This window comes from Myotis myotis, unplaced genomic scaffold (assembly GCF_014108235.1).
Source record: "Myotis myotis isolate mMyoMyo1 unplaced genomic scaffold, mMyoMyo1.p scaffold_m19_p_1, whole genome shotgun sequence".
Taxonomy (NCBI): Eukaryota; Metazoa; Chordata; class Mammalia; order Chiroptera; family Vespertilionidae; genus Myotis; species Myotis myotis.
Window position 1 is genome coordinate 139,753,500 of NW_023416313.1, and position 15,126 is coordinate 139,768,625.

Below are 15,126 nucleotides of genomic sequence, written 5' to 3' on the forward strand. Positions count from 1 at the left end.
ATAGATCTTACTGTCAAAGAATTGTTGTCCTGGCCTGTCTAGTGTGGCACAGAGGTTGACTGTCAACCCAGGAACCAAGAGGTCACCGCTTCAATTCCCATCAGGGCACATGCCCGGTTTGCAGGCTCAATCCCCAGTAGGGGGCATGCAGTAGGCAGCCGGTCAAATGATTCTCTGTCATCACTGATGTTTCTATCTCTCCCTCTCCATTCTGCTCTGAAATAAGAATATATTTAAAATATATATATATATAATTTAGAAAAGTCATAGAACAAGCAAACATAGCCAATAAACAGCAACAGCAAACCCTGGTGATGGGGAACAATCTGATTTTCAGATATGCTATATTATAATATGTAAGACCTATTATTTTCTTTTTTTTCCCTTACACTTATTTTTCTTTAATTATTTATCCTCACCTAAGGATATTTTTCCATTGACTTTTTAGAGAGAGTAGAAGGGAGGGGGAGAGACACAGAGAGAGAAACATCGATATAAGAGAGACACATTGACTGGTTGCCTCCCGCATGCGCCCTAACAGGGGCTGAGGATCAAGCCTGCAACCACGGTATGTTCCCTTGACCAGAACGAACCTGGGACTCTTCACTCTGTGGGCCAATGCTCTATCCACTGAGCTAAACTGGCTAGAGCTAAAACCTGTTATTTTCAACAAAAAATTAAAAGGCATGGAAAGAAACAAAACAGGATGGTACATTCAAAGACAAAAAGAAATTAATACAAACTGTCCATGAGGAAACAGTTACTGTACTTACTAAAGACTTTAAATCAACAGTTTTAAAATGCACAATTAAAGAAAAACATGGACAAGAAGGATAACTTCAATAACAATTATCAATAAGTACACAGAAAGTACAAAAATAAAAGAAATTATAGAACTGAAAAGTATAAAAACCAAAATAAAAAATTCATTAGAGAGATTTAACAGCAGATTTGCAGGCTGAAGAAACAATCAGTGAACTTAAAGATTGTTTAACTGAGATTATCCAGTCAGTGAGCAAAACCAGAAAATAATGAAGAAAAATGAATAGCGCCAAAGAGATTTCTGGGACACCATCAAGCATACCAACATATAAATACAAAGGCTTTCTAGATAAAAAGGAAAATATGTGAAGAAATAATGGCTGAAAAACAACCTAAATATTGCAAAGAAATCCACAAATCTACACATTAAGAAGTTGAAACTGCAAGCAGAATGAACTCAAAAGAGAGCTACACTGAAAAGAGAGAGAGAAAGAGAGGAAGAGATGGAGAGAGGGAAAGAGAGAGAGAGGGAGAGAGGGAGAGAGGGAGAGAGGGAGAGGTAAAGGGAGAAAGTGAGTCATCACATCCTAGGAATCCACAATAAAAATTCTCTTCAGAAAAAGAGGGGGGGGGGGGGGAACTATCAACCATGAATTATGTATCTGGCAAAACTATCATTCAAAAATGAAGGAAAAATTAAGATATTCTTAAATAAAAGTTGAAGGAGTTCATCACTAGTGGACATGCTCTACAAGGAATGCTAATGGGGGTCCTCCAGGCTGAAATGAAAGTGCATCACACAGTAACCTGAAGACACACAAAAGCTAAATAACAAAGATAAAAGTTGTTACATAGGTAAGTATATAAGTACTCTATTTTTGATTTGTAACATCTCCTGTTGTTCCTATATGACTTAAAAGAAATGCATAAAATAATTATACCTCTATGTTATAGGCATATATGTATAAAAATGTAATTTGTGACTATAGCAATACAAAAGGGTAGGAGACAGTTGTAAAGAAGCAGAGTTTATATACTATTGAAACAAAGTTGTTTTTAATTAAAATCCGATTGCTATAAAATGAAGATGTTAATAGTAATTCCCAGGATAATGACTACAAAAACAATTTTAAAATATATAGAAAAGAAACAAGAAGGGGATCAGAAGGGCACATTCGAAAAAAAAAAAATCACAAAAGATAGCAGTTCTAACACATAAAACAAATAGGAAAATGGTTGAATTAAGTTCACAGAAATTACTTTTAAAATGGATTAAACAACAAAATAACCCAAGTATATGAACTCTACAAGACACTCACTATGAACCAATAAACAAATATGTTGAATGTAAAAGAATGGGAAAATACATTCAATGCAAATAATAACCAAATAACTGGGTGGCTACCCTAATTTCAGAAAAGATAAACTATGACAAGAATTGTTATAAGAGACACTCAAGGACATAAAACATTGATAATAGTGAGTCCCAAAATATGTGAAGCAAAAATTGGCAAAATTGAAGGGAGAAATAGTTCAACTATAAAAGTTAGAGACTTTAATACTGTACTTTCAATAATCAATAGAACAATTAAACAGAAGATCACCAATAGAAAACTTAATATAGTAAACCAACTAAACCAAAAAACCTTGCACTCCCACTCAGTAACAACACACTATGCATACCTCTCAAATATACATGGAATATTCTCCAGGACAGACTAGATGTTAGATCACAACACAATAATAAATATAAAGGTTTTAAAACGATACCAATATGTTTTGACCACACACACACACAAAATGACTAGAAGTAGGTAACAAAAAGAAAATTCACAAATATGTTGAAATTAAACATATTCTTTTTTTTTTTTTTTTTTGGTCAATCCTGACCCAAGGACATTTTTCCATTGATTTTTAGGGAGAGTGGAAGAGACAGGGAAAGACAAAGAGAAACATCGATATGAGAGATTGGATGTCTGCTGCAGAAGCCCCAACCAGGGCCTGGGCAAAGGAGGAGCCTGCAACCAAGGTAAATGCCTTGATGGACTGGAACCTTTGGTCCGCACAAACCGGCTGTTGCTAAACAACATATTCTTAAAATAGCCCTTGGACCATTAAAGGGGAAACTACAAGTAAAATCAAAAATTACTTTGAGATAAAAAAGAAAGATATACAAAAATCTAAGGAATGCAGCAAAAACAGTGATTAGAAGGAAATCTGTAGCTGTAAATGTATACATTAAAATAGAAGAAAATTTCAAATTTAAGGTTAGGTTATTTCTTAAGGAAATAGAAAAAAAAAGAGAAAACTAAACTCAAAGCTAGCAGAACAAAGGGAAAAATTAAAATGAATATAAATAAAATAGAAAATAGAAAAACAGAAGAACCACAAAAAAATGCTTGCTTTTGTCATTTCTAAATAAACACTGTACTGAAGTTCTAGCTAGAAATGTAACATGCTCTACAAGGAATGAAGTATAACTTTCCAAAATGTAAAGGAATGAAGTATAACTATCTCTAAATTGTTGATCTAACTCTTAGAAGGAAACAAACACTGGAGTAAAATTTTCATGACCATGGGTTTGGCAATGGATTCTTAGATATGGCACCTATAAGTGAGGAAAATAAAAAGTAAACTGATTTCACCAAAATTTAAAACTTTAGCACATTAAAGAACATTATATAAAAAAGAAAACCTATAAAATGTAAGAAAATATTTGCAAATAATTTATCTGATAAAGGTCTAGTATCCAAAATATATAATGAACTCTCAAAACCAAACATGAAAAAGACAAACAACCCAATGTAAAATAGTCAAAAGACTTGAGAAGACATTTCTCCAAAAATATACAAGATGCTCAAAGTCATTAGTCATTAGGGAAATGCAAGCAAAAACTACAATGAGGTATTTCACTCTACTCTCACTAATGATGACTATAATAATACATTTTTTAAAAAAGGAAAACAAGTGTTGGTGAGGCTGTGGAGAAATAATTCTCACACATTGCTGGTAGAAATCTAAAGTGGTATAGCCTCTTCCTCAAAAAGTTAAACATTCTTCTAGGCATATAAGTTATAGAACTCATAACAGGTACTCAAAGAAATACATATACATGAATGTTCATAGAAGCACTATTTACATCACAACAGCCAAACAAAAGGTGTAAATAAGCCAAATATCCACCAATGGATGAATAAATAAAAATGTGGTACATTCATAAAATGGATTATTCAAAAAGAGGAATGAAGTGCTGATAAAAAAAATATGCTTAATGAAAGAACTAGACATAAAAGGTCATATTTAATTTCACTTATATGAAACTAGAGGCCCGGTGCATAAAAATTTGTGCACTCGGGGGGGGAGGGGGGGTCCCTCAGCCCGGCCTGTGCCCTCTCTCAGTCTGGGACCCCTCGGGAGATAACGACCTGCTGGCTTAGGCCTACTCCCGGGTGGCAGAGGGCAGGCCCAATCCCTAGGTGCAGCCCCTGGTTGGGCTCAGAGCAGGGCTGACTGGGGAGTTGGGGCGCCGCCCCCTGTCATGCACAGAGCAGGGCGGATTGGGAGGTTGTGATGCCACCCTCAGTCACGCTCAGGGTAGGGCCGATTGGGGGTTTGGGGCACCGCCCCCGTCACACTCAAGGCAGGGTCGATGGGGAGGTTGTGGCGCCACCCCGTCACGCACAGAGCAGGGCCCATCAGGGGGGTTGGGGCTCCGTACCCTGCCACGCACAGAGCAGGGCCAATCAGGGGGTTGGGGCGCTGCCCCCTGTCACGCACAGAGCAGGGCCCATCAGGGGGGTTGGGACTCCGTACCCTGTCACACACAGAGCAGGGTCAATCAGGGGGTTGAGGAGCTCCCCCCGTCACTCACAGAGTAGGGTCGATAGGGGAGTTGGGGCACCGCCACCCGTCACACTCAGGGCAGGGCGGATCAGGGGGTTGGGGCGCCGCCACTCTCACACTCAAGGCAGGGCCAATGGGGAGGTTATGGCTCTACCCCAGCCATGGGCAAACTACGGCCCGCGGGCCAGATCCGGCACGTTTAAAATGAATAAAACTATTGAAAAAAAAGACCGTACCCTTTTATGTAATGATGTTTACTTTGAATTTATATTAGTTCAAAGAAACACTGCATCCATGCTTTTGTTCTGGCCCTCTGGTCCAGTTTAAGAACCCATTGAGGCCCTCGAGTCAAAAAGTTTGCCCACCCATGCTCTACCCTGTCACACACAGAGCAGGGCCCGTGGGGTTGGGGTGCCGCACCCTATCACACACAGAGCAGGGCCGATCAGGGGGTTGGGGAGCTCCCCCCTACTAGGCACAGAGCAGGGCTGATCAGGGGGTTGGGCTGCCTTCCCCTGTCACAAACAGAGCAGGGCGGATAGGGAGGTTGTGGCCCTGCCCCCTGTCATGCACAGAGCCGCAGGGCGATCAGGGGGTTTGGGCGCTGCCCCCTGTCACGCTGATCCCGGTGCCGGAAGGCCTCTTGGCTCTGCTGACCCCGGTGCCGGGAGGCCTTGCGGCTCCGCTGATCCCGGTGCTGGGAGGCATATTACCCTTTTACTATATAGGATAGAGGCCTGGTGCATGGGTGGGGCTGGCTGGTTTGCCCTGAAGGGTGTCCTGGATGACGGTGGGGGTCCCCACTGGGGTGCCTGGCCAGCCTGCGTGAGGGGATGATGGCTGTTTGCAGCTGGTCACACACCCTTCAGGGTGGGGGTCCCCACTGGGGTGCCTGGCCAGTCTGGGTGAGGGGCTGAGGGCTGTTTTCAGGCTGGGGGTGACTGAAGCTCCCAACCGCTCCTTTTTTTCTTTTTTCTTTTTTCTTCTGGGCCAGCTTTAGCTCTGGCTCCAGCTCTGAGTCCTCTGCTGCTGAAAGAAGGTATCTGGTTTGTTTGGGTTCTATAATAGAAACTCTGTATCAACTCCAGCTCTGAGATCCTGGGGGGCTGAAAGCAGGTTTCTGGGGTTTTGTTTAGCTTCTATATTTGTTACAATGTTTCTTAAACTGCAAGCTCAGAGGCTGGCAAGGCAGGCGGGGAATGTTGGAGTCCTCCGTCACTGAAGCAAGCAAGCCTCATGTTAGTTTCAAGCTGCCTGGCTGCCGGCCGCCATCTTGGCTGGCAGTTAATTTGCATATCTCGCTGATTAGCCAATGGGAAGGGTAGCGGTCATATGCCAATTACCATGTTTCTCTTTTTTTAGATAGGATAATGAGAACAGGCAAATCTGTAGACACTGGAAACACACTGGTGGTTGCCAGAGGGTATAGGAAAGGTGAATAAGGAGTGCTTAATGAGTACATGATTTCTTTTTTTTTTTTTTCAGTTTTATTTTGAGTTTATTGTAGAAACTCTATCAGATGAAGGCTGTTGCTTTCTATTTCCAGATTGCTATATTTTTTTAAACTCTGGTATGATGACTTTATAAAGTGCTTTTTCTGCATCTATTGATAGGATCATAGGGTTCTGCTGGGGTCCAACCCCAGCAGGTCCAGGGGTTCCCAAAGGTGTAGACGGAGTCGGCGAAGAAGGAATGACACGGAGACAGCGTTCAGTTGATCAGCAGCCTAGCCAGGATCTCCAGCCAGGATCTCAAGCCAAGTTCTGGTCTGGATCTCCAGCCAAGTTCTGTTCAGGATCTCCAGCGAAGTTCTGGTTAGGATCTCCAGCCAGGTTCTGTGTCCATGTTCTCTTGCTAGGTTCTCCAGCCAGGTTCAGTCACCAGGTTCTAGTCAGGTTCTGTAGCCAGGTTCTGTCTCTAGGTTCTGTGGCCAGTTTCTGTCCAGGATCTTTTGCCATGTTCTCTCGCTAGGTTCTGTCTCTAGGTTCTGTCCCTAGGTTCTGTGGCCAGTTTCTGTCCAGGATCTTTTGCCGTGTTCTCTTCAGCGAAGTTCTTCTGTCTCTAGGTTCTGTGTAGGTTCTGTGTCTAGGTTCTGTGTCTAGGTTCTGTGCATGATTTCTTTTTGGAGTGATAAAATATGTTAGTACTAAAAAGAGGTGATGATTACACAACATTGTGAATGTACTAAATGCCACTGAATTTTACACTTACAAATGATTAACTATATATTTTGTGATTTTTATCCCAACAAAAAAGGTAAAAGCACAAGTGGGAATTAAGATATCAAGCACTGGTATTATATAAGCTTATTCAGGTTAGCTGCTACAAAATTAAATGTGCATTCTTTTTTTAAAATATATTTTATTGATTTTTTACAGAGAGGAAGGGAGAGAGATAGAGAGTTAGAAACATCGATGAGAGAGAAACATCAATCAGCTGCCTCCTGCACATTTCCCACTGGGGATGTACCTGCAACCCAGGTACATGCCCTTGACCGGAATCAAACCTGGGACCTTTCAGTCCGCAGGCCGACGCTCTATCCACTGAGCCAAACCGGTTTCAGCTAAATGTGCATTCTTATTGCTTGATATAAATTTAAGGACCACTGGAGGTGGTAGTAAGATAAAAACCATATTTCAAGAAACTGTATAATACAATATGCATTTAAACACACCAAAACATATCTCACATTAACTAGTTATCAAAAAATTAAATAATTTGATTATTTATTTGTAATGTTAAATGATGAACTAAATTCTCTCTGGAAATTTGGAATTGGGAGTCAAAATCATCTGGTTAAGCTCAGGATATGGTTAAAACTGAGACATAAAAATCTAGGTTCTGTGAACAGATGAGTCTAGAAAGAGAAGAACAGAGAAAAATAGAGATGACAATGCACTTGGGTGCTAATCCACTGGTATTAGATGCTCTTGGTTTTGATAAGATACCCTTGATTCCAATTAAGTATTTTTTTTTTTTTGCATTTCTTGCAACCAAAATAATTTAAATTCAAAAAGCCTTAATTTCTACACTATGAAATTTCAATTTATTTTTTCCCCTAAGCACTCAATTATTTTTAAGTATGAGAAACATCTGGGAGTAGAAAGACAACTATATCAAAAGCAGCAACAGGAGAAATGTGATATTAATAGATCCTAATATGGTAATGACACTGAAAAACAGATATTAGAGAAAAAATATTGCTAAGAAAGGGCAAAACTTATCAATTAATGGTATATGAGCACAATGGATAAAAGAGAAGTCATATTAATGAAATACCTTTACTCACATAACTGGAATAAGGACACTGGCATTATTAGGGAAAAAAAATCAAGAAAATGAAGTGGCTTGGGGGAAGATGAATCAAATTTTAATCTTAAGCCCAAGATAAGACATCCAAATATTCAATAGGCAGTCAGAAATATAAGAAAACATTGGGGTGTGGTAAAAAAAAACTGGGAGTCATTCTCATAGATGTGATGTCATTTTCATAGCTGGTGTTGCTCCATGGTTGAGGATCGACCTCTGGAACCAGGAGATCATGGTTTGAATCCAGGTCAGAGCACATGCCTGAGTTGCTGACTTGATCTCCAACAGGTAGTGTGCAGGAGGCAGCCATCAATGATTCTCTCTCAATGATGATTCTATCTCTCTGTACCTCTCCCTTCCTCTCTGAATTCAATAAAAATATCCTATATAATAAAAGGCTAGTATGCAAATCGACTGAACGGTGGAATGACCAGTTGCTATAACACACACTGGCCACCAGGGGGCAGACGCTCAATGCAGGAGCTGCCCCCTGGTGGTCAATGTGCTCCCACAGGGTGAACGCTGCTCAGCCAGAAGCCGGGCTCATGGCAATTGGACAGTCCCTGAGGGCTCCCAGACTGCAAGAGGGCGCAGGCCTGGTTTGGGACCCCTCCCCCTGAATGCACAAATTTCATGCACTGGGCCTCTAGCATTTAAAAAAAAAGTATACATGAATGAAATCAACACTAAATGAGATGGCTCTAATTTGCTGAAATTAATTAAAGGTGCACTTAGTTGGTACAAAAGATATATGAACAGATGGAGATATATTACGATATGTTTTGATCTGAAACAAGGTATGTTTCTTAATAAAATGCCTATGTGCAGCATATTAGAATTTGCATGTGTGATATAAGGCAATATATTGTCCTTGATATAACATAGTTTATTATATTTTTTAATCCTCATCCGAGGATATTTTCCCACTAATTTTTAGAGAGAGAGTGGTAGAGAGAGGGAAAGACAGAAATATCAATGTGAGAGAAACACATCAATTGGTTGCCTCCTGCACTTGATTCTGACCAGAATTGAACCTGGGACCCTTCAGTCCATAGGCCAATACTCTATCCACTGAGCAAACTGGCTAGGTGATATAACATAGTTTATACAGGTTAGTAAGTCAGCTATTTTGAGTCTTAAAACAACGGTTGATGTAGAACATGTTCACAAATCTCAAACTGGATGAAATGAGATTTTTCACATGCTAAAAACAAAAGCTCTAAGTCTTGAGAAAGATATTACTGAAAAACTATAGACCTGCATCTCTCATGAACATAGATGGAAAAATGCTCAAGGTATTAGCAAATTGAATCAAAAAAGCATAAAAGGAACTATACACTATGATCAAGTAAGACTCATCCCATGTATGCAGGGCTGGTTTAATATGTGGAAATCAATTAATGTAATCCATCACATCATTAGACTAAAAAAGAAAAATCACACAATCATATCAATAGATGCAAAAAAATTCCTATCTAATAAAAGACAAATAGGGTAATTAACCGTACCTCCGATACGCTTCCCATTGGCTAATCAGGACGATATGCAAATTAACTGCCAACCAAGATGGCAGTTAACCACCAACAAAGATGGCGGCTAATTTGCATACTGCAGGCAGGGCGGGACAGCGCCATCCTGCCTGCCCCGCTGCCATCCGGGCCTGCTATCTGTGATGTGGGCGGCAGGCGGCCCGCATGGGACCCGACCCAGGGCTGGCGGGCAGGACCACAGCGATCTGCCACCAGCCACGCCCACAAACGGCCCTCCCGCGGAGATCCTGGGTTGGCGGGTGTTAATGCACGGATCTGCCACCGGCCACGCCCACAAATGGCCCTCCTTGGGGATCCGAGGCTGGCGGGTGCTAATGCACCGATCTACCAACACGCACACCCGGCCGCCTTTGCCCTGCGCGAACTATGCAGCTGGGAGAGGGGAGTGGGGCCACTGGGAGCAGGGCAGGAACTGCCCGGGGTATGCGTCAGGCAGCCCAGAGCGGAGTGCGAACTATCCCGACCGGTAGCTGCTTGCTCATTCACTTACTTGCTCATTCACTCACTCAGCAAACCCTCTCAGGTCCCTTGCACCAGGCCAGGCACTGAAGGTGAAGCAGGATAAGACAGAGCTATGTCCTCAAGATGTTAATAATTCAGTAGGGTGAAGCAGGCACATGAACGAGGCAGTTGTATGCACAGATGCAGTGTACTGGGTTCGGTGAGGGCTGTAACTAACGCCAACTTTGTTCTCTTGATAAAATGGGGCGTCGGGAGCCAGGCCGCCCCAAGCCTGTAGGCCTGTGCCTAGCCCAGGAGTGGCCGGGGTCCCAGAACATGACAGAGGGTGCAGGTCGGGCTGAAGGGTCTGGCCCCACCCCTCATCCTCACCCCTAAGTGCACAAATTTTTGTGCACCGGGCTACCAGTATTTTGATAAAATCTAAAACTCTTTCATGATAAAAATCATTAATAAAGTAGAAATAGAAGGTAACTTTTTTACATTATCTACAAAAAAACCTGTGCGTAGCCCCGACTGGTGTGGCTCAGTTGGTTGGGTGTCATTCCATGTGTGCACCAGGAGGTTGCCAGTTTGACTGTTGGTCAAGGGCACATGCCTGGGTTGTAGGATCAATTCCCAGTAGGGGGCATGCAGGAGGCAGCCAATCGATGTTCTGTTCTCATATTAATGTTTATCTCTCTTCCTCTCCCAAAAAATCAATAAACTACTCTTTATAAAAACAACAAAATAATCCATGTGTCACATCATACTTAATAGTGAGAAACTCGAAGCTTTCCCACTAAGATAAAGTACAATCCAAGAATATCCCATTACCACATCTTTCTTTCAACATTGTACTAGAAGTCCCCTGCTAAAATAATAAAGCAAGAAAAGGAAATCAGAGAATACAGATGGGGAAGAAAGACATAAAACTGTAATTCTTCACAGAAGACATGATCATCTATGTAGAATATTAACAAGCAAAAAAGCTCCTGAAAGTAGTAATTACAACAAGTTTTCAGGACACAAGGTTAATATACAAAAACCAACTGTTTTGTTTATATACCAATGAACAAGCAGAATTTGAAATTAAAAACACAGTTTTACATTAATATCCCCCAAAATGAAATTCTTGAGCATAAATCTAACATATTATATATACAAGATTTATATGAGGAAAACTTCAAAACTGATGAATAAATAAATGGAGAGATATTCCATGTTCATGGATAAGGCATTATATTGTCAAGATGTCAGTTCTTCCCTTTTGACCTATAGATTCAATGAAATATCAAATTCCCAAAAAGTCATTTTATGGATGTCAACAAACTGATTCTAAAGTTTATATAGAGAGGTCAAGACCTAATATTCAAAGAGAAGAATAATATTCAAAGAGAAGAACAAAGCTGGAGGCTGTCACTATCCAACTTGAAGGTTTACTATAAATCTACAGTAATCAAGGCAATGTAGTGTTGAGGAAAGCATAGACAAATAGGTCAATGGAACAGAATAGCAAGCCCAGAAATTGACACCCATTAATAGTCAAAGGTTCTTCGAAAAAGGAGCAAAGGCAATAAATATGACGGAATGAAGTATCTTCAAGAAATAATGCTATAAACACTGAGCATCCACATGCAAAAAAAAAAAGAAAAAAAAAGTGAAACTAGACATATACCTTACACCCTTGAAAATATGAACTCAAAATGGATTACGAACTTAAATGTAAAATGCAGAACTACGAAATTTGTAGAAGATAACATAGTAGAAAACCTAGATGATGTTGGATATGGTGATGCCTTTTTTGATATAATACCAAGGATACAATATTATCTTTTGTATCTTTTCTTAAAAATATTGAGAAAAGAATATTGATTAGCTGGAATTCTAAAGTTAAAAACTTCTGTTCTGTGAAATATAATATCAAGATAATTAGAAGACAAGCCACACAGCAAGAGAAAATACTTAAAAAATACAAAGAACTCTTAAAACTAAGTAATAAGAGAACAATTAACTCCATTACAAAATGGGTGAAAAGACCTTAGCAGACATCCTTATCAAGAAACGTATACAAATGGCAAATACATGTATGAAAAGATGCTCTGGAAAGACATGGAGGAACCTTAAATGCACATTACAAAGTGGAAAAAAAAAAACCAGTATGAAAAGGCTACATGCACTATGATTCCAACTATATGATACTATGGAAAAGACAAAACTATACTATAGAAAAAAGTCAGTGGTTGTCAGTGCGGAAGAAGGAGACAGAGATGAACAGACAAAGCACAGAGGATTATTAGGGCAGTGAAAAATACTGTATGTTATGGATATACGTCACTTTACATTTGTCCAGAAGGATGTCCATAGAATGTACAACACCAAGAGTGAAGCCTAATATACACTACTAGAGGCCCGATGCATGGATTCATGCACTGGTGGGGGGGGGCGTGGCCTGTGGGGATCGGCCCTCTGTGGAAGCACCGCTCATCCCGGTCAGCTGAGCGGCGCTTCCACTGTAGGAGTGCACTGACCACCAGGGGGCAGCTCCTGCGTTGAGTGTCTGGCCCCTGGTAGTCAGTGCGTGTCATAGAGACTGGTCGACCGGTTGTCCTGGTCGTTCCACCATTTGGTTGCTGGGCTTATATATATATATGAATTTTAGATGATTATGATGGGTTAAGTTCATCCTTGATAAAAATGTACCATTTTAGTGGGTGATGATGGTAATAAGGGATAGGGGCAGGGCCGACTCATGTATGGAAGCAGAGGATATATGAAAAGTCTCTGTACCTCCCTCTCAGTTTTGTTTAAACCTAAAATTGCTCTAAAGAAAGATATATAAATAGCTGTATCAACATACCAAGTTTATAAGGGCAAAGTAACATCAATGGAGCAGGAATCTTTTGGCAGTGGTAAATGATGCTTTAAGTATAATGCCACTACAGGGATAGTAAGGCTAAAGGCAGTATTCTCTTGTCTCAATCAAAACAGTATTTTAAAATTCTGATGGGGGAGGGAAGGTGTTGGATATGCATATTATACAACTTGAATTTACTGATTTACTGAATTAAAACATGTCACTACTTTCCAGCCACTAAATACTTAATGTTTGAGAAAAAGCAACAATAGCTTTCCAATCTTTCATCCTATTACTTCCTTTACATTTAATGTTTAAACATTCATAATGTAAATATTACATTTTATCTTCATTCCATCTTCAAAATAAGGCAAGAGGCCTTATTTAAAGATAAGAAAACAAGTTTAGAAAAATGAAGTGACTTCCTACAGGTCACACATTGAGTAAGCTAGGGACATTAGTTTGTTCTTTTTAATACATAAGAAATCTATAATAAGATATACTGGCTGGGAGCAAAGACTGAAGACAACTAGAAGGAAGCGAAGTGCTGCAGAAGGGTGTAAAATAGAGGTGGCGGAGATGGGAGACGGGAGGGAGCCGAGGCGGCAGACGCGGCAACAAAGCCCTATTCTTGCAGGAATCTTTTTGCAATGGACCTCTAGTCTATCTATATATATAAAAGCCCAAAGACCAGAACAGTGAAAGGACCAGAAAAACCAGAACGACAGCTGGCTATGATGCACACTGCAGCAGCCAACCAGCCTGATCTGGGCCCCACCCGCGGCCCTGGCCCCTGGCGGGTCTCCCCCACCCCAATCAGGGGCGGGGCTGGCTGGACCCCACCCATGCACAAATTCATGCACTGGGCTTCTAGTAATAAATAAAAACATACTTAAAAAACAACAACACAGAACTTGTTCATAAGAGTGCTTTAAAAAAAAAAAAAAGGAATCCTATTTAATAATAGACAAACATGGTAATTAACCATACCTCTGCTACGCTTCCCATTGGCTAATCAGAATGACATGCAAATTAACTGCCAACTAAGATGGCAGCCAGCAGCCACGCAGCTGAAGAGAACATGAGGCTTGGTTGCCCCGGTGATGGAGGAAGCCAAGGTTCCCCGTCTGCCGCGGCCCAGTTCTGAGCTCCAGATGCAACAATGTTGCAATTATAGAAGCTAAACAAACCCCAGATACCTGCTTTCAGCCAGCCAGCCTTGGAGCTGGAGCCGCAACAAAGTTTCAAAGGTAAATAAATCCCAGAAGAAAAAAAGGAGAGACTGGGAGCTTCAGTTGCAGGCTTGGCCTGCCTGAAAACAGCCTTCAGCCCCTCATCCAGACTGGCCAGGCACCCCAGTGAGGACATCCACCCTAAAGGGGGTGTGGCCAGCCTGAGAACAGCCCTCAGCCGCTCATCTAGACTGGCCAGGCACCCCAGTGGGGACGCCCACCCTAAAGGGGGTGTGGCCAGCCTGAAAACAGTCCTCAACCCCTCATCCAGGCTGGTCAGGCACCCCAGTGGGGACCCCCACCCTGAAGGGGGTGCAGGCAGCCTGAAAACAGCCATCAGCCCCTTACCCAGGCTGGCCAGGCACCCAAGCGGGACCCCCACCCTGATCCGGGACACCATCCAGGACAAACCAGCTGGCCCCCACCCTTGCACCAGGCCTCTATCCTATATAGTAAAAGGGTAATATGCAAACTGACTCTAATAGCAGAAAGACTGGTAATGACTGGTCACTATGACACACACTGACCACAAGGCGGTAGATGCTCAATGCAGGAGCTGCCCTCTGGTGGTCATTGCGCTCTCACATGGGGAGCTCTGCTCAGCCACAAGCCAGTACAGCGGTGGTGGTGGGAGCCTCTCCTGCCTCCTCAGCAGCGCTAAGGATGTCCGACTGCAGCTTAGGTCTGCTCCCCGCTGGCAAGTAGACATCCCCCGAGGGCTGCCGGGCTGCCAGAGGAATGTCTGATTGCCAGCTTAGGTCCAATTCGCTGGGGAGCAGGCCGAGGGGTCCCAGACTGAGAGGGCACAGGCCGGGCTGAGGGACCCCGCACCCCCGAGTGCACACATTTTTGTGCACCAGGCCTCTAGTCTATAATAAAAGCATACAGTGGGGCCTTGACTTACGAGTGTCCCTACTAACGAGTTTTTCAAGATATGAGCCGTCTCTCAGCAGATTTTTTGCTTTGAGTTGCGAGCTAAAATTTGGGTTACGAGCCAGCTTCAGATACCCCACCACTAGTTGGCACAGCGAACGTCACAGTGAACGCCACATCAGCCCAGCATCACGTGTCTCACTCGTTCACTTTAAGATTTGACATACAAGTAATTTGAGTTACGAGCTCTGTCATGGAACGA

General features: G+C 42.0%; 1 protein-coding gene across 6 annotated transcripts in view; it reads right to left on the bottom strand.

The window, feature by feature from the left end:
- ARHGAP5 (Rho GTPase activating protein 5) overlaps positions 1–15,126 on the bottom strand; it is a 100,448-nt gene that overhangs the window by 18,255 nt on the left and 67,067 nt on the right. Inside the window, exon 4 of one of the 6 annotated variants that reach the window (XM_036353522.1) lies at positions 6,665–6,723. The exons of the other annotated variants lie outside the window; for them this stretch is intronic. Within the exon in view, the coding sequence (XP_036209415.1) occupies positions 6,704–6,723 (20 nt within the window). The 3' untranslated portion in view covers positions 6,665–6,703. Of the gene's footprint in view, positions 1–6,664; positions 6,724–15,126 lie in introns of those variants that run through there. 6 annotated transcript variants of the gene reach the window in all.